This window comes from Gopherus flavomarginatus, chromosome 25 (genome assembly GCF_025201925.1).
Source record: "Gopherus flavomarginatus isolate rGopFla2 chromosome 25, rGopFla2.mat.asm, whole genome shotgun sequence".
NCBI classification, from domain to species: Eukaryota; Metazoa; Chordata; order Testudines; family Testudinidae; genus Gopherus; species Gopherus flavomarginatus.
In genome coordinates, this window is record NC_066641.1 from 14,870,323 (window position 1) to 14,890,214 (window position 19,892).

At 54.6% G+C, this 19,892-nt stretch overlaps 1 protein-coding gene across 1 annotated transcript; it reads left to right on the plus strand.

Annotated features, from left to right (window-relative positions):
- The first annotated feature begins 4,026 nt into the window (after positions 1 to 4,026).
- Positions 4,027 to 15,920, plus strand: VPS25 (vacuolar protein sorting 25 homolog). The gene is made up of 6 exons (XM_050934679.1): positions 4,027 to 4,079; positions 8,426 to 8,571; positions 13,120 to 13,173; positions 13,788 to 13,876; positions 14,546 to 14,621; positions 15,212 to 15,920. The coding sequence occupies exons 1-6, from the start codon at positions 4,033 to 4,035 to the stop codon at positions 15,325 to 15,327; spliced, it is 528 nt and encodes a 175-aa protein (XP_050790636.1). The 5' UTR covers positions 4,027 to 4,032; the 3' UTR covers positions 15,328 to 15,920.
- Positions 15,921 to 19,892: the final 3,972 nt, after the last annotated feature.

The following is a 19,892-nucleotide window of genomic DNA, read 5'->3' on the forward strand; positions in this document are numbered from 1 at the left end:
GCCCCAGCACTTCCTTTCGCCATTCAGTTTCTTGCCTTGGCTCCTGCAGACACATGGGAATTAGAGACAAACGCGAGCCCTTCCCCCCCACCAGCTGGGCAGTGCCCCCCTTGGTGCACGGGGCCACAGTCCCACCGGGAGTTGGCTGGAACTTGATTCTTTCTCCCCTTCACTTTGTGGCACTGAGCAGGGACTCGGAGCCTGTCATAGGATCCTCCAGGGCCAGTCGGTGGCTTACAGGCCTCTTGGCCCATGGCACGTTGCTGGGTGACATGTAGGCCCCGTGATTCCCTTGGATAATAACACTGAGTCCAGCGACTTGCCCGGTGAGCTGCCAATGACCTCGTTGGGCAAGGGGCTCCCTGATTGCCTTGGCCTGGGTCCCTCAAACAAAGCAGCACCAGGGAAGTACTGGGGAGCTGGGGCCCCTCCCATCAGGGCTGGAGCCAGGCAGACTCCGGGGTCAGGGTGGGGCCAGGTTCCCTTGGAGCAGTGCAGGGAGCAGGGCTAGGAGAAAATCGGGGCTGGCTGAGGCCTGCACAGGTTACTTGTGTGCAGGCCTGTGTTTGTGCATGACCCGGCCACGCCTGCATCTGTGCACATCTCGTTTGCAAAGACAGGCAAGCCTATGGCAATCAGTGTGTGTGCATGTGTGCGCGTGTTTGTGTGTGTGTGTGTGCACGTGTGTACATGTGTGCGCGTGTGTTCATGTGTGTGTGTATGCGTGTGCGCACGCCTGGCGACTGCGAGCCTGCGTGTGTGTCTGGGGAGGCCCAGCCTGTCGGGTGTCTCCACTGTAGCTGGCTCTCCAATCTGGGGAGCCGTGGCCGGTAGCCCAGACTGGGCCTCTTCTCTCTTGCCAGCCCTGCTGCTCTCCCTGGCCTGGTTGCTGGGCAGCCTATGCCCTGAAAATGCTCCTGGTTTAAATGTCAGAGCCTCCTCCATGCTGAGCATGGGACGTGTGGTTTAGCGGGCCCCTCCTGTCCACCTGGGCTGCTGCCAGCTGGGTGGCACCCGGAGCCAAGGGGTAAGGGAGCCCCTGCTCAGCAGCGTTCGCTTTTGGATCCAGACCGAGCGTCAGTCCCGTTCCAGCGCACAGCCTGGCCCCAGTTTGCCATGGGCCCTCGAACGTGTGGGTGGTGGCGCCAGGCAGGAGCGTCACAGAGCCTGGGAAGCACCCACGGGGGTCCTGCCCCAGCTATGCCCCTTATCTGCCTGCATCCACCTGGTGAAGTGGAGTGCCCACAGTCAGCTCCCCCTTGGGTTGGACCCCATGTTGCTCCCTTTGTGGGGCCAGGAGGTAGCTCGTTCTTGCTGGGGTTGGCTTATAGGGTGGGCCATGACTCCCTGGCTTTGTTCCCTAATGCTCCCAGCCTCACCAGGCTCCCAGTACTCTCCCCTAGTGCCTAGGCTTGGGCAACCCTTGACCAAGAGTGGCTCCCGAGGGCTCTGGGTGGGCACCAGGCCTCCCTCCTGCCCAGCAAGGCAGCAGCATGTGTGCCGGAGGGAGATGAGGCTGCCTCTGCAGTTCCCTTTCCTCCCAGACAGTCAGGGAACAAAGCCCCCAGGCCCTCTCCGCTGGCTCCTACCTTCCTCCTCTTGCTCCTTGCAGTGAACAGAAGTGCTCTGGGATGTGACACCAGGGGCTGGCCAGGTTTCTGCAGCTCCCAGGAACGGCCTGTGCTGTGTCCCTCTGGGAGAGCCTCAGCTTATCTGACAGCTGGGGCCCAACATGGCCTCAGAATGAGCCCTCAGGCAGGTGAAGGGGGAAGGACCAGTGGGCATTTTCAGAGGGCCCTCAACAGCTCTGCCACCCAGCAGTCAGGGCACAGTCTGCCGCAGGGGATGGAGGCTCTCCAGGCTGGGCCCAGCCTGTGGCACCCCATGTCCCACCCTGTTCTGATCTGAGAGCAGGGCTCTCTGCTGGCACCTGGCTCCTCCCAGAGCCCCAGGCCAAGGTGATGAGGGGATTAAATGCTGCTGCCGTCAACCCTTGTGCATGTAGCTTGCTCTGGGGTGTGCAGGCCTGTGGCGACGGCAGCGTGCAGGGGCCCAGACAGGGCAGAATGGGCCAGGTACTGGCTGCTCTGCCCTCCTCATCGGGCACATGGACTGCCCCACCCAGAAGGAGCCTGGGGTTCGAGCTGCCCAAGTGGCCACTGCACTGAGGACAGGGACAGGCTCCAGCTCCCACGCAGCCGGCGGCAGCTGCAGCTTAGATGGAACGTGTGGAGAGTCACCGTTCGCCTCACCGCAGTGCCCCGGCTCAGCAGAGCCCAGCCCCGTCCCTCCGACAGTGCCTGCGGGTCAGTCACCTCATCCCCCACCCCGTCTGCCAATGCACCATGCTCCGGCTGGGAGGGCAGCGCTGCCCCCTAGTGTCCAGTACACCCCAGTGCTACCAGCTGTCCCTGATGGGGCAGAGCAGCTCCCTGGATTCCTGCCCCTGCTGTACTGCCCACCCCAGGGGTGATCTGGAGGCCTGGTGGGGGCAGGAAGGGAGCCAGGTGGCAAGGACAGCGCTGAGAGGTGCAGCTAGAGGCACCAGAGGCTGTGGGGAAGAAGCAGGGTGACTCTGGAACTACCTAGGGGAATCCTAGGTCTGTGCAGCAGCCTTTGGAGCACCCAGTCAGGGATCAAGTATCAGAGGGGTAGCCATGTTAGTCTGGATCTGTAAAAGCAGCAAAGAATCCTGTGTCACCTTATAGACTAACAGACGTTTTGGAGCATGAGCTTTTGTGGGTGAATACCCACTTCGTCAGATGCATCCAGTCAGGGATGAGGCCATGGTGGGATGGACATGCCTGGTGCAGGGAGCGTGGGGACTCACCCCATTCCAAGCACCTGGAGGGGCCATCGCTCCCAATGCCAGTCACTGAGAGCAGCAGCTGCCCCTCCCACAGGGCACCAGGGGAATCTGAGAGAGGGAATGAAGCAGTCATGGCTTCATGGGAAGGAAATGCGAACAGGTAAGGCGGTCAAGGGCACCTGGATGGATGTGGGCAGAACTGGTGGGACCAGTTTGAAACGTGCCCACCCATGACACTGCCATGCCTCCTCCCCAGGATGGCAGCTGTGTCCTGTCACATGGGATAGGGCAGTTAGAGAGACAGTAACCACTCAATAGAGAATGGTCTGCCAGTGGCGGAGGAATGGAACTGCTGTGCAGCTGGGCACATACACCCCAGCCCTGCCCCTGCAGATAGGTCTCTGGGATGGGGCTGGGAGCTGCTGCAGCTGCATTTCCAACCTGGCCAGGACGAGAGGAAAAAACTGAAACCTGATGAGAAACCCTCTTCCCAGGATCTTCACAAGCTGGTTTCTAACCCCAAGATGCTCATTGGCTCATTGATATGCCAGGGCAAACCCCACATGCTGGGATCCAGCTGCCTCTCCCAAGTTATGAGACTGATGCTTGGCACAGTCACCCCACATGCACACAGCTAGGGCCCCTCTCCTCGCCTGCATCTCTGGAGTACCCTGGCTGCTCTGAAGCCTGAGGCACATGTCCAAGTGCCCCCCAAGGCCAAGGTGCTTTATGGCCCTTCCAGGGCAGCTTTAGATGCAGCTTTTAATGCTCTGCACAAACATTCGTGTATCCTCACGCTGCCCTGAGCAGTCAGTCCCGTCCACTCTCTGCAGATGGGGAAACTGAGGCAGCGAGAGGCAATGGGATGTGCCCAAGATCACACAGCGTGGCACAGACCCCTGACGTCCTGGCTACCAGGCTGGGGTCTTCACCCTACAGTTTCGTACAGACCGTCCCACCCACCTCCTGCAGCTCCCCTTCATGCCGCCCTCTGGCCCCCCAGGCCCCGTGTCCCCCTGCAGTGAGGGGGGTTCAGGGAACGGCACTGGGCTCTGCGGACTTAGCCGCCCAGACACACGGGGAGGCCTTGAATTCCCCCGGCCCCCAACCAGGGCGGACCGGACCCTGCCCGGAACCTTCCTTCGAGGCGGAGGGCAGGCCGGAAGCCCATGGGCGGACCGGAAGTCGGTGAGCGGCGGTTCCGGGTTGGCTGGGCGGCGGCGATGAGCTTTGAGTGGCCCTGGCAGTACCGCTTCCCGCCGTTCTTCACGTGAGTCCCCGGACCGGGCCCCCAGGAGCCCCCCGCCCCCCGGAACCGCCCCCGGCCCCACAGGAGCCCCCCGCCCCCCCGGCCCGACGGGGTCCCCCGAATCTGCCGCGCCGGCCCCGCTCCGGGCGGGCCCCCCCCGCCGCGCCCCCTCATCCTGTCTCCCCAAGGCCGCCCGGTGCCGGGGCCCCGCTCTCTGCCCCCCGCACCTACGCGTCCCGTGGCGTGTGCAGGGACCCGGGGCCGGTATCCCCACTGTGCCCCCCCTGCACTGTGCCCCCCCGGTATTCCCTTCCTGCCCCCCCCCTGCACTGTGCCCCCCCGGTATTCCCTTCCTGCCCCCCCCCCGCACTGTGCCCCCCCGGTATTCCCTTCCTGCCCCCCAACCCCTGCACCTCCCTCCTGAGCCTCTAACCCCTGCACTGTGCCCCCCCGGTATTCCCTGCACTGTGCCCCCCAACCCTGCACTGTGCCCCCCAACCCTGCACTGTGCCCCCCTGGTATTCCCTTCCTGCCCCCCAACCCCTGCACCTCCCTCCTGAGCCTCTAACCCCTGCACTGTGCCCCCCCCGGTATTCCCTGCACTGTGCCCCCCCGGTATTCCCTTCCCGCCCCCCCCCCGCACTGTGCCCCCCCGGTATTCCCTTCCCGCCCCCCCCCCGCACTGTGCCCCCTGGTATTCCCTTCCTGCCCCCCAACCCCTGCACTGTGCCCCCCCGGTATTCCCTGCACTGTGCCCCCCCGGTATTCCCTTCCTGCCCCCCACCCCTGCACTGTGCCCCCCAACCCTACACTGTGCCCCCCGGTATTCCCTTCCTGCCCCCCACCCCTGCACTGTGCCCCCCAACCCTGCACTGTGCCCCCCGGTATTCCCTTCCTGCCCCCCACCCCTGCACTGTGCCCCCCAACCCTGCACTCTGCCCCCCCGGTATTCCCTTCCCGCCCCCCCGCACTGTGCCCCCAACCCCTGTACTTCCGTACTGTGCCCCCCCGGTATCCCCACTGTGCCCCCCCACCCCTGCACTGTGTCCCCCCCTGCACTGTGCCCCCCCGGTATTCTCTTCCTGCCCCCTCACCCCCGCACTGTGCCCCCCCCCCCCGCACTGTGCCCCCCCGGTATTCCCTTCCTGAGCCCCCAACCCCCGCACTGTGCCCCCCCCTGCACTCTGCCCCCCCGGTATTCCCTTCCCGCCCCCCCGCACTGTGCCCCCCCGGTATTCCCTTCCCGCCCCCCCCGCACTGTGCCCCCCCCGCACTGTGCCCCCCCTGCACTGTCCCCCCCCCACACTGTGCCCCCCCAGTATTCCCTTTCCGCCTCCCCCACCCCCGCACTGTGCCCCCCCGGTATTCCCTGCACTGTGCCCCCCAACCCCTGCACTGTGCCCCCCCGGTATTCCCTGCACTGTGCCCCCCAACCCCTGCACTGTGCCCCCCAACCCCTGCACTGTGCCCCCCGGTATTCCCTTCCTGCCCCCCAACCCCTGCACTGTGCCCCCCACCCCCGCCACTGTGCCCCCCCGGTATTCCCTTCCTGCCCCCCAACCCCTGCACTGTGCCCCCAACCCCTGCACTGTGCTCCCCCCCGCACTGTGCCCCCCCGGTATCTCCACTGTGCCCCCCAACCCCCGCACTGTGCCCCCCTCTGCACTGTGCCCCCTCGGTATTCCCTTCCCGCCCCCCCTGCACTGTGCCCCCCCGCACTGTGCCCCCCCCGTATTCCCTTCCTGCCCCCCAACCCCTGCACTGTGCCCCCAAACCCTGCACTGTGCCCCCCCCTGCACTGTACCCCCCCCCTCGGTATTCCCTTCCCGCCTCCCCCACCCCCGCACTGTGCCCCCCACCCCCGCACTGTGTCCCCCCGGTATTCCCTTCCCGCCCCCCCCGCACTGTGCCCCCCCGGTATTCCCTTCCTGACCTCCAACCCTGCACTGTGCCCCCAACCCCTGTACCTCCCTTCTGCCCCCAACCTCTTCACTGTGTCCCCTGGTATTCTCTTCCTGCCCCCCAACCCCTGCACCTCTCTCCTGAGCCCCCAACCCCTGCACTGTGCCCCCTAAGTATTCCCTTCCTGCACCCCAACCCCTGCACTGTACCCCCCCAGTATTCCCTTCCTGCCCTCCAACCCTGCACTGTGCCCCCCACCCCTGCACTGTGCCCCCCTGGTATTCCCTTCCTGCCCCCCAACCCCTGCACTGTGCCCCCCCGGTATTCCCTTCCTGCCCCCCACCCCTGCACTGTGCCCCCCCCCGGTATTCCCTTCCTGCCTCCCAACCCCTGCACTGTGCCCCCCTGGTATTCCCTTCCTGCCCCCCAACCCCTGCACTGTGCCCCCCCGGTATTCCCTGCACTGTGCCCCCCCGGTATTCCCTGCACTGTGCCCCCCAACCCCTGCACTGTGCCCCCCTGGTATTCCCTTCCTGCCCCCCAACCCCTGCACCTCCCTCCTGAGCCTCTAACCCCTGCACTGTGCCCCCCTGGTATTCCCTGTACTGTGCCCCCCAACCCCTGCACTGTGCCCCCCCGTATTCCCTTCTTGCCCCCCAACCCCTGCACTGTGCCCCCCCCCCGGTATTCCCTTCCCGCCCCCCAACCCCTGCACTGTGCCCCCCCGGTATTCCCTTCCCGCCCCCCAACCCCTGCACTGCCCCCCCGGTATTCCCTGCACTGTGCCCCCAACCCCTGTACCTCCCTTCTGCCCCCCAACCTCTGCACTGTGCCCCCCGGTATTCTCTTCCTGCCCCCCAACCCCTGCACCTCTCTCCTGAGCCCCCAACCCCTGCACTGTGCCCCCTAGGTATTCCCTTCCTGCACCCCAACCCCTGCACTGTACCCCCCCAGTATTCCCTTCCTGCACCCCAACCCCTGCATTTCTCTCCTGAGCCCCCAAGCCCTGCACTATGCACCCCGGTATTCCCTTTCTGCCCCCCAACCTCTGCACCTCCCTCCTGCACCCCAACACCTGCACTGTGCCCCCACCCCCTGCACCTCTCTCCTGAGCCCCTAACACCTGCACTGTGCCCCCACCCACTCCCAACCCTGGTATTCCCTTCCTACACCCCAATACTTGCCCTTCCTGCACTGTGCCCGCCGGTATTCTCTTCCTACACCCCAACCCCTGCACCTCCCTCCTGCGCCCCAACCCCTGCACTGTGCCCTCTTCCCTCCCAACCCCTGCACCTCCCTCCTGCACCCCAACCCCTGCATTCATCTTCTGCACCCATGTGGGGAGACTGACCCACCTGGATGCACAAAGCAGCTGGCATTGCTGCTCCTCTGCCCTGTGCACCCCCTGGGCTGCATAAGGAGAGGGTAGGAGAGTAGCAGCTGCTGATGTCTCAGCACAGCCCAGGTGGGGAAGTGACCTGAATGCAGGGAGCCCTGGTGTGTGTGTTGTAGGGGGAGAGAGAGAGTGTGTTTGAGACATTGTGTATTGTGTTGAGGGGAATGTGTGTGTGCCTAAGTGTATGAGTGTGCTGTCTCTTTAAGAAAGCACTCAGGGTCAGGAGCCTGAAGGCTTGTGTTCAGACACAAGCAGCCTCAGGTCCCATATAGTCAGCAGCACACACAGATTCCCCCTGTCCTGTTACCCGAGCTCAGTGGAAATCAGGTGCATGGGTGAGGGGGACACCCTGACATCAGCATCCACCCCAGCAGACAGGACGCTGCTCTCTGTCTGGAGTGGGGAGGAAGTGGGGGACAGGAACAGCAGTGCCTGCACATGTGGGTGGAGGGGTGGAGCCCTGGCTCCGGAGGAGTCACCTGGCTTGGGTGGCTGGTTGTCAAACTGCCCCCTGCAGATCCGGTCTCTCCCCCCTGCCCTGCCCTGCCCACTCTCCAGCGCGGCTGCTCGCCTGCCTGCCACCTCCATCAGCCCAGCTGGCCCTCAGCAGGTCAGGTGGGAATCCAAACCCTGTGCATGGTACCCTCTTTGCACCTGGGCAGGGGGTTGGACGGCCAACCCCAAAGGCCAGACCATTGCAGGGGAGCCACTCGATCTGTGCCACGGGAGACTGAGTTCTGGCCAGGGAAGCAGATGGTGAACTGGCCACAGCCTGGTTAGTGTCCTGCGAAGAGTCCCAGTACATCTTGGATTACTGAGCATACCAGCCAGGTGGCATCTGGAGTGGGGGCAGGTGTCAGGAGCACTGCTGGAGGCTTGCCTCGAGATTCATCTGTTGATGTAGCTGCTGTTTGTTGAAGCTTCAGTTTCCATCGACATTATGGCGAGGTTTGCATGGAGGAGTGGCTTGTCTGACTGTGTTTGTCACCCCCTTAAACCTCTTTAAGCCCAGATCCTGATGTTCCTGCAACCGGATGTTGATCAGAAGCACCTCTGTGTTTGTTTCTAGGTTGCAGCCCAATGTGGACACCCGGCAGAAGCAGATGATAGCCTGGTGCTCCTTGGTGTTGTCTTACTGTCGAATCAACAAGCAATACACGATGACGGTCATGGAGGCCCAGGAAAGCCCACTTTTCAACAACAGGAAGCTGCAGCGTATCCTTTGCTCCCATGCTGTTTCAATGCCCAGGTTGCTGTGGTGGCTTTAATCTAAACTAGGACCGTCAATTAATTGCAGTTAACTCACGCGATTAACTAAAAAAAATTAATTGCGATTAATTGCAATTTTAAGCACACGGTTAAATAATAGAATACCAATTGAAATTTATTAAATATTTTGGATGTTTTTCTACATTTTCATATATATTATTCTGTGTTGTAATTGAAATCCAAGTATATATAATTTTTTATTACAAATATGTGCACTGTAAAAATGATAAACAGAAGAAATAGTATCTTTCAATTCACCTCATACAAGTACTGTAGTGCAATCTCTTTAATGTGAAAGTGTAACTTACAAATGTAGATTTTTGTTGGTTACATAACTGCACTCAAAACCAGAACAATGTAAAACTTTAGAGCCTACAAGTCCACTCAGTCCTGCTTCTTGTTCAGCCAATCGCTAAGACAAACAAGTCTGTTTAATAACATGAGATAATGCTGCCCTCTTCTTTTTTACAATGTCACCAGAAAGTGAGAACAGGTGTTTGCATGGCACTTTTGTAGCCGGCATTGCAACGTGGCAGATATGCTAAACATTTGTATGCCCCTTCATGTGTCAGCCACCATTCCAGAAGACATACTTCCATGCTGATGATGCTCATTAAAAAAATATTGCATTAATTCAATTTGTGACTGAACTCCTTGGAGAGAATTGTATGTCCCTGCTCTATTTTATCTGCATATATTTCATGTTATAGCAGTCTCAGATGATGACCCAGCACACGTTGTTCATTTTAAGAACACTTTCACTGCAGATTTCACAAAATACAAAGAAGGTACCGATGTGGGATTTCTAAGGCTAGATACAGCAGTTGACCCAAGATTTAAGTATCTGAAGTGCCTTCCAAAATCTGAGAGGGACAAAATGTGGAGCATGCTTTCAGACGTCTTAAAAGAGCAACATTTAGATGTGGAAACTACAGAACCCAAACCACCAAAAAAGAAAATCAACCTTCTGCTGGTGGCATCTGACTCAGATGATGAAAATGAACATGCATCAGTCCACACTGTTTAGATTGTTATTGAGCAGAACCTGTCATCAGGATGGACGCATGTTCCCTGGAATGGTGGTTGAAGCATGAAGGGACATATCAATCTTTAATGTGTCTGGCACATAAATATTTTGCAGCGCCAGCTACAACAGTGCCACGAGACTGCCTGTTCTCACTTTCAGGTGACATTGTAAACAAGAAGTGGGCATCATTATCTCCTGCAAATGTAAACAAAGTTGTTTGAGTGATTGGCTGAACAAGAAGTAGGACTGAGCGGACTTGCAGGCTCTAAAATTTTTACACTGTTTTATTTTTGAATGCAGTTGGTTTTTGTACATAATTCTAATTTGTAAGTTGCACTTTCATGATAAAGAAATAGCACTACAGTACTTGTATTAGGTGAATTGAAAAATACTATTTCTTTTGTTTTTACAGTGCAAAAACTTATAATCAAAATACAAAAGAATAAAGCGAGCACTGTACACTTTGTATTCTGTGTTGTAATTATCAGAGGGGTAGCCGTGTTAGTCTGGATCTGTAAAAGCAGCAAAGAATCCTGTGGCACCTTATAGACTAACAGACGTTTTGGAGCATGAGCTTTCGTGGGTGAATACGTCAGATGCATCTGACGAAGTGGGTATTCACCCACGAAAGCTCATGCTCCAAAACGTCTGTTAGTCTATAAGGTGTCACAGGACTCTTTGCTGCTGTGTTGTAATTGAAATCAATGTATTTGAAAACATAGAAACATCCAAAAATATTTAAATAAATTATATTCTATTACTGTTTAACAGTGCGATTAATCACAATTAATTTTTTTAATCACTTGACAGCCCTAATCCAAAGCAATAATTTGAGGTGTATTTTACTGTCTCTGTAAAGCGTGTTAGGTTAAAAAGCAATCGGTAACTACTGGAGGGGAATCCTGGAGAACAGTTTGATTTGGGACCAGAGTGTGCTGAGTGGCACAGTTCACTACAGTAGTAGATGGCTGCTGTGTCCAGAACTCCATGAATACAGCGCAGGGACTCTCAGTTGCTTCTGGCAGTTGCAGAGCAAAACTGTTTGCAAGATGCACATTCTTCCAGGTCAGCAGCTCTGCTCCTTGGCCCCAAACCAGCGGGCTCATTCCTGTTCTTAGCACTGCAGCCTTAGGCAGTAAATAACATTGTATCGGGGCAGGGTGTTCTGCATTGTAATCCTCCTTTGAGGAGTCGTGTCTCTGTGCTGCTGTCTGCATGGACATTAAATTTCACAAGGACTCCATGTAAAAAGAGGGATTTTTCTAAGTGTCATTGGCCAAAATTCCCCCTTCTAGGACCAGCTTTGGGGAAAATGGCGCCCTGGGTGAATTTGAATTTTGGAGCTCCTGGCGCCCATGGGCGACCCCCCCCCACCATTGCTCTGGCCCCCATGGGTGCCCCATTACTCCTGGGCTCTCACCTCCAGGCCCCATAGCCTCTCCCCAGTGCTTAATTTGTTTTGAAAGAGGTACGGGCTAGCTGAGTGGCCAGAGAGCAGCAGCTGCTGGCTGGCTCCCAGCTCTGAAGGCAACACCACTGTCAGCAGTAAGGCAGAAGTAAAGGTGACATGGTGTGTTGCCACCCTTCTGCATTGCTGCTGTGGCTCACGGCGCCTAGCACTCAGCCTGCGGCTCAAGGTGGGCTTCACGCTATCACATAGGTGCTGCATCTTGCTGGAGCCCACAGCCATCCTGCAGCCTTCTGGCCACTCCTGGCTCACTAACAGATTTTGGTTGGAGGGGCAACTTTAACCGTGATTCCAGGGCCTACTTAGGCACCTTAAAACTCTAGGTTTTTTTTTTCTGGATAATAATAGTGCTTCTGTCAGCTAATTGCTATCTAATTCCTATATAAAGAATATACAAACACCAATTAAAGCCATATTTTAAGTTTAGAACAATCGGGAGATAATGCAGCAAAATATTCCCAATCCCTAATCTAGAGATGTCAGTTCTGGAGCTTTAACACAGATCTCAAAAACACAAGTTTGATACTTTGTACACTGTCTTTAGTAGAGAGAAATAAAAAATACATAAAATCTGCTTAAAATTTGCTTATTTTTCTACCAGACAAAACTCTGCATTACTGCCATTATCTACTGTGTTTTAATCGATTGTGTTTTGCTCCACTGAAAACATATTTACTTAATTTTAACAAACATGATTGTGGGTTTTTTTCTATTTTATCAAGAACGGGAATTTATTTTTCTAATTATTTTGGCATTTATATTTACCAATCACAATCACGTATTTGACTTACGAACATCTGACTCCATCATGACTATTAGTATCAGACTTGGAACCACATTTATTTTTGTACAAATTTTAAGTTATTTTACAGGTAAAACTAAAACTACAATTTGAAAATAAGTGACTTTCATTTGCATAGTGTCTGAAGTTATGTGTTTAGCTAATTTTTTTTAAACTGGCACTGCTGAGGTGAGTAAAACCAAAATTTACATTATTTGATTGTACCACTGTAAATAATGAATGACAAAGCACAATATGCTAATAAAAGAAATAATAATTACTCCAGCCAGGACAGATTAGGCATTTTAGAACTCACTACTCAAAGAATTAAATTTAAGCATAAGAAAAAGAAAATTACTAAAATGCACAGACCAGTAAAAGAATAAAACAACAGCACAGTAATCTTTAATGAATTTGAAAGAATAAAATGACAGAGAATATATTTGCATTGTGCATTTTGACGGGAAGTACCAAGAAGTAACAACAATCATAACAGACGTGTGTGTGTGAGAGAGAGTGTGTCAGCGCGCTGTCTCTTCGAGCAGAGCACTCACCACCAACCTGAATGCTTCTTCAGACAGCAGAGGCTGTAGATGGCAGTGGAGCAGGAAAGGGGAGGAGGGGCTCCCCTGTTCCAGAGCAGTTGGAGAGCTGGTCCAGCTGCCCCCCTGCAGCTCAGGTTGTCAGTCTGCCCTTTCTAGGTGCTGCCACTCACCTGCCTGGCTGCTTCCATAAACCCAGCTGGCTCTCAGCAGGTCAGGTGAGAGATACCATGCAGTGCACCTCTGTGCTCTGCAGGGTGCCCTGCTGAGCACGACGCCCTGGGTGATGTCCTCCTTTGCGCACCCCTAAGGCTGGCCCTGCTCCCTTCCCCAACTTTCATCCAACCTGCTCTGTATTTGTCATGTGCTGCCATCCACCCCAGAGGTGGCTGCATTTCTGTAGGAATGTGGTTTTTGGCTTGTATGCAGTTTGTGAGGCTCAGTGGAATCCTCAGTGATGAAAGGTGCCATGGAAATGTTACATGGATTTATTATTTTAGAGCTTTGCTTGTTTCAGTTATTTAGCATTGTGTCGGGGCATGCTTTGCTGTCGCTTCCTTCCCCCAGCCAGTTTCTGCTGTGAACAGTGTTAGAGATGGTCACACATCAGATGTCATCCTCTGAACTTTGCCTGTGCTGCTAAATTGCACTGAATGTTTCCTTAACCCAGAACCAGGGAAACTCCCCATGGAATCCATACAAGTTGTGTTAGAAGAACTCAGGAAAAAAGGTGGGTGAAAATCTCTGCCGAATTGTCTGTGACTGTTCATGTTGCCTGTGTTGGGTGCATCAGCAAGACCTGCGTCTAATTTCCCTCCTAGTGCTGAGAGTCTGGCTGTGCGACTGTCCCAAAACAGTCTGGGCACAGACTGTACCATTCCTATTGGAATCTCCCTGAGTTCTGGTTGTTTTTCAGTGTTGTCTCTGTTTTCAGAGTTCCTTGTCCCTTTCCTTATGCAGCATCTCAATCTGCTGCACTGGAAGAGGGAGAGTCGGGCCTAGAGGCAGGAGAGATTTTTTATTTGAATGTGGGGGTGGGTAGGAAGCAGGTTTGAGTGACAGCTCAGTGGTTTGAGCATTGGCCTGCTAAACCCAGGGTTGTGAGTTCAATCTTTGAGGGGGCCATTTACAAAATTGGAGTAAAAATCTGGGGATTGGTCCTGCTTTGAGCAGGGGGTTGGACTAGATGATCTCCTGAGGTCCCTTCCAACCTTGATATTCTATGGTTCTATGACAGGATTGGATAGAGATGGAGCTGCATACATACATAGCGTCCACCTGTAATGAGATGTCATTCTTGATTTGGGGCCCTTTGGTAAATACACCCTTTCCATTGCGTTTCAGGGAACCTAGAATGGTTAGACAAGAACAAATCCAGTTTCCTGATCATGTGGCGGAGACCAGAAGAATGGGGAAAGCTCATCTATCAGTGGGTGAGGCCACAGAAGCTTTGATACTTTACAAACCATGGCCCCATTTCTGTGTGTGTGTGTGGGGGGGTCAGCTCTCTGGTTCAGACTCTTTTGCGGCGAGTCTGAAATAATTGCTGATTTAACATCTCACCCGCAACCAGCCCTTTCTAACTGCAAGTCCCTCAGATGGACGCTGCCAAATGGCCTGGCTTGTGATTTGTGAAAACTGCAACTGTCAAATGTTAGTGCTCTGATTTCCCACTGCCTTTACCTTTGTGGGTCCCATTTCCCTCTGCTGCAGGGAGGTGCAGGGCTCTCGCAGTGGTACACACCTTACATTGTGTAAAAAGCTGTGATTTGCAAGTGAATACCGTTCACACCCATCTCCCTGTGAGTGTGGTTGAGATTTCAGTAGTGAGCACAAAGATGCTGTTGCATTCCCCCCCATGCCACAAGTTCTCATTGTAAAGAGTTGGAGAGAAGGAATAAAGGATGGTGGGACAGCGATAGGGGTTTGACTGCTTTCTCCACAGTCAAATCTCCTTGTCTGAGGAGTTAGTTTGTTTGCCAGTAAATACTGACTGGGTTCCACTCCATTGAAATGAAGATCCAGCAGAGATGAGTGCTGGGAATCTTAATTGTTTGTAAGACACGTAAGTGAAATTCTCTACATCGCTCTTGTTTTTCCAGGTGTCTAAGAACGGCCTGACCAACTCTGTATTCACACTCTACGAGCTGTCCAATGGAGATGACACAGAGAATGAAGGTAACATCACATCTTGTGTGTTCTGGGGCTGCTTTCCAGAGCACAACAGTACTGAAAGAACAAATAATTTGTACTGCCAGGTGACAATTTTAATGGTGAAATTATTTACAATTGCTTGTAGTTGCTGCATGCTATCTCTGTATTTTGGGGCTCACATTGATCACCACTGAGAAGCGGGGCTGTAAGCTTTATTCGCTACCCACCCTGAGATTTCTGTATCATTAGTGTGTTATCCCAGCCTGTCACTGAGCCTCTCTTCCTTCACCATACCAAAGCTCTGTCCTCTTGTTCTTCTGGCTCCAGGGGTGCTGAGTTTTCTTTCTTGTGAGATCTGCCTGGCTCCCTTGCAGAAAGCTGCATTATCTGTTCCTTCTCTGTTTAACAGCACCCAGCTTCTCTCTTTCTGACGCGGTGGCAGCAGTGGCTTGGTTTAACTGTGCTCTTTGTTACGCTCTTGGGGTCTGTGCAAGGTGCTCCGTAAGGCAGCTCCTAGTTTTCCATCATTAGTTGCAGACTGCTATGCGTTGTGTTGGTTTTGAGGTGTGATTCTTGTGGTTTCTATTGACTGAGGGTGTTTCATCCTTCCCTAGAGTTCCATGGCTTGGAAGAGTCCATGTTGCTTCGTGCCCTGCAAGCCTTACAACAAGAGCACAGGGCTGAAATTATCACACTCGACGACGGCCGAGGCGTCAAGTTCTTTCAGTAGGCACCCCCTCCCTTCCCATCTCCTCTGACTGCTAAAGTATTTCTAGCTTGAAAGGTTCAGTCTTCAGGCCTGGAATCGAGCAGTGACTGGAAGCAGCTGCATATTCTGGCTTTCTTGGGGCAAGGAGAAGCTGTGAAGCCTTCCGAAGACTTGACTTTTTCTTAGAAATTTTCAGAGATCTTCTGTCTTTCTCTACTCCCTGTTGATTCTGTTTATCTGAGGGGTTAAAGCTGCTCTAGGTAGATTCAAGGGGAACCGCTCCAGGAATGATGCAGAACCACTCCAGTTATTGACCCTAGTTCCCGAGAAAGTAGCTGAAGAGCAGGCACTGGCAAGCCAATCACATGGCCCTTCAGCTGGAGGCTGGTTAGTTGAGTTTGGCTTTCAAAGGGCAGATCTCTCGCCCCGTTCCAGTCACAGAGTCAGGCTCTGCAGAGTGCGGCGAGCAGAACCACTGAACTGGTGACAGCTTTTGAGTTATAAAATATGTCAGCAGAAGAACGAGAAGCATCACTGTGAAGCAGACGGAACCGGGTGTGGTGGGGGTGGGTGCCTGGGAATTCATTTGGCATAATTAAAAGAAGGTGTATTTATAGAGCAGCACTGGGTGGTTTTTTTGCTTCATCGGTAATGAAACTGAGGGTTGCTTTTCTGTCAGATTAGTGGCCTTACATTGTAATTCTGCGTTGAAAAGGCTGTGAAGATGGCAGCCTACCGGGGAGAAGGGAAGGATTCCCAGCGAATTTCTCTTGCTGATTCCAAATCAAGTGGTCTCTCTTTGTAAGTGAAAAGATGTCTTTTCTAACGGCCAGCCCCACAGACAGTCTGGGCTCTTTCCAGCCCGTGTCCTAGGGTGTGCAGCGTCACCTGGGCACTGCTGCCTGTGCCTAGAGAGATTTAGCAGGTCTGACAGGCTGCTCTGTAGCAGTGATGGGTTGTGGGAGGGGACAGTTTGGTGTTCAGACCCTCTGCCCTGGTGATGATGGGTGAAACAGCAAGAGCTCAGCTCGATTCTGCTGGACAAATCTTAGCGGAGTTTTCTGGGGCAGCACGGGACAGTTTGCCCTTCCCTGCCCTTATCTAAGCGGCATTAGGTTCAGCTGCAGCTCTTGCTGACACCCCTTGTCAACAGCAGTTAATTTTCAGAGCTGACAGGGTGCTAGAGCCTGGCCTGAGTTTGCGGGGCTGGTGGAGAGAAAACCCTTCTGCCTTGTCATGGGACTTGGAGTAAGTGATACACGTGCCCTCGGCTCACATGCTGTCCTTCCCACAGGTGTGTCTTTGTCGACCTGCACTTGGGGGCTTTGGTGTGACACCTCAGCTCTGGGGCCGTATCTTACTGCTGCCCTGAGTGCTGCTTTGCTGGTAGGAGGCCTACAACCTAGGCTCAGAGGGAATAGCTCTGGCCTCATTCCTCTGCACCAAGCCGGGCGGTTTACACAGGGCTAATGCGGCGTCCAGTCCTGTCAGGAGCTGATCATCTCTCCGCAAGGACTTTATTGGGCTGTGAATAAACAGCAGGAGAGCACAGTGCCCTTGCGTCCCCCTCCCGCAGCAGCCATTAAAGCCTTAAACAATTGGTTTTATGAGCTGTAACCTTAACCCTTTGCTTCCCAGTGCTGTCTCGTTGTTCCTCTCTCATGTGGGGGATTTTGACGGCCATTTTGACAAAGTGGGTTGTGACTCCTTATTTAAGGCGCTGATGTGTGCGCATGGTGCTCTCATGTGACTTGCCACCCACCCCTTCACATCTCCCCTGAAACTCAGAGAGGCAGCTGAAGCTAGGAAACGTCTTGGTCTGTTTCCCTAAGGTGCTCACAGTTTCCATCTCCCTGCAGCTGACGCAAGTACTGAGCAAAAATAGTCCCCCTTCAGCTGGAGCCTGGTAATGAGTGGGTAAGGAAAACAGACCCGAGCCCATGGTCATCTGTGAGCCACAGCCGAGCGTCACTGTGCTGGGGGCTGGCGCCCTGTGTTGGCGTCTCTGGCTCCCGTCTGGACAGAGCAGCAGTGGGTGGTTGTGCTCCCGAGCTGGTTTGTTTTGCCCAGCAGAGGGAGCCCGCATCCATCAGCCGGTGCCTCCAGCCCCGCGCTGCCCTAGGACAGTGCCCCCGCTCATATTCTTTGGTTCAGCATGTTCTCTCGTTGGCTTCTGGCCCTCCCCCAGACTGTCTGCAGACCAGATGGGTGCTAGTGAAGATCTCTACTTCAGGGTCGGGTTTGCTTCCTCCCTGTTCTCCCCGCACATCCCGGCTCCTGCCAGTCTCTGCTGTTGGCCCTCTCTGTCCTCACAGCTCACGCTGTAGCTCCTGCACCCTTCCCCTCTCCAGCCCCTGTGCCCTTCCACACACGGCAGCAAAGGTTCTCTTCCTTGGTGGCTCTGTGCCCGGACAGCCTCGGCTTCCCCACATGCCTGTAGTGGGGATGGTACCAGGAGAGTTACAAACCTTCTTGTCTGTGACCCTGAGCCATGAGTCTTTAACAAACAGGCCCAGGGTGTTTGTGTGTCTTTCTTGTTCACGTGGCTCAGACCTGCTCTGGGCTTTGCATTCCTGCTAGAGCTGCCTTCCCTGTATGTACCCTTGCTCTCCATGGCTGAGTCTGTGTTCTTAATTAAACAAGCCGCTGCCTCAGGAAAGAGCTGATGTGGCTTTAGATAACCCTGTAGCCAGTACGCTGTATTCCCTCTTGTCCAGAGTGCTGACACCCCTTCCCTGCCCGATTCCAGTCTCCCAGCTAGCTAGTTGCTCTTCCCCTCCCAGGATGACAGAGTAACCAGGCTGCCTCGCAGCCTTTGGGGGAGGGAGAGTTTCCCCTCCATCACATCCAGTCAGATCTAACCTGGATGGCAAGTTCCTTGGGGCAGGGACTGTCTGTATTCTCTGACCAAGGCCCTGCCCAGGGGGAGGCTGTATGGAAATGTCTGGCCTGAGGGCCTGACCAGCTGCCTGTCCTGTGGAGGAAGGACTGGACTGTCTGAAGGGGCCTTATAGAGCAGCACGGTGCTGTCTTGTGACTAAAACTGCTGCAGTCAGCTGATGTTGCCATGTCTCCTGGAGCCCAAAGAGCCTTGCTGGCCACCGCCTGCCCTCGCAGGATCCCAACGGAGCGGCTGCTAGCCTGGCAATACAAACAGAGCCGGCGGCGGGAGGGATAATAACCAGGCTTTTTATTGTCGTCTGACATTGATTGTTTGGCATCCTTATCTCTGTAGTGTGCTTGACTTGGCAGTGACATGAGAAGCAGCGTGGCTTGGAGTTGGAGTTGCTTGCGCTAGAGTCGTTTTGGGTTGGGAGCCCCCAGGTGCTGTGTGGAGCTGGAGGAGATCTCGTGCAAGTGCCAGGAGGGAAATAGCTGTGATTGCTGTGCTGTTAGCTAGGTGAGAACTGTGTGTCCAGAGTGAATGAGCCACTCAGCCAAGCCAGGGGTGAGAGCAGGTGTTTGGCTTCCCCAGCTGCCTGTTTTCTCCACCTGCTGTGCTGTGTCTGACACCTAGACTGCAAGCTGTACCATACCGCCAGCTGGATAGATGTGGGTTGTTCTCTGGCCTGGGTTACACAGGAGGTGACACTAGATGGTCCCCTCTAGCCTTAACATCTATGGAAAACATCATTATCATTATTTCCAGATAAGGCCTGGAGAGCAGAGACTAGCCCATGGTCACGCAGGAGGGAATAGAACCCAGGTGTCCTGACATGCCGGGCCAGCTGTAACCACAAGACTCCACTCCCTTCCCTTTATATTTCTTCGCAGCTGAGGAAGAACTCCAATGATCTTCTATATGTAAAGCAAACGAATTGGTACACATGGAAAGGACAATCTCCTCCCCTGAGCTTGGAGGAAGGAGAACTGCAGTGTGTATGCTGCGGGAGGGCTGTCAAACAGAGGGGGAAGAGCAAAGCTGGAAGAATCACAGCACCTTCACGTTGGGCTTTGCCACAGAAGTGTCAGAAAGTTGCCCAAAGGGGCTTCTGCTTCCTTGGGCTAGAAGAGCGAACCAGGAGCAGGCAGATAACGGGCAGCCAGTTCCGACAGCCCTGCTGCGGAAACCTACATTCGGTAGGAGTTGAAACAAGATGGCGAGCGAGGATACCTCTCTGGTGGTCCCTGACAGGAGGGTACTCTGCCTGTACAGAGATTCAGCTGCTGATGCCCAGGCAGGGAGCCAGCAAAGCCCAGCTGTGCGGAACCTGCCGAGTGGCCTGGCTGTGGGGGATGGCTGCCAGGGAGGAGTAGTAGTAGGATCAGGATTCACCCATTCTCACTGTAATGACACAAGAGTCTGGGCTCCCACTGTGCGGCAGCTGTGGAGGATGGGGGCCCCACACTGAGACTCAGCAATATGGAGCCTGTTTGGACCCTCCCTGTTCACATTGTGGGGCACTGCTCCTTTGCTGAGCCCTGGCTGGCACTTTGGATGCTCCCAGGGCAGTGGCTTGTCAGCTTCCAGTGGAGGCTCTGCTGCTGCTGGGGCTGGGGTTAGGTAGGTCTCTGGGCTGATCAGGTGCCCTGCAGCTCTGAGATCACGGCTGCAGCTGGTCACACTGATTACAGACTGACTGGCA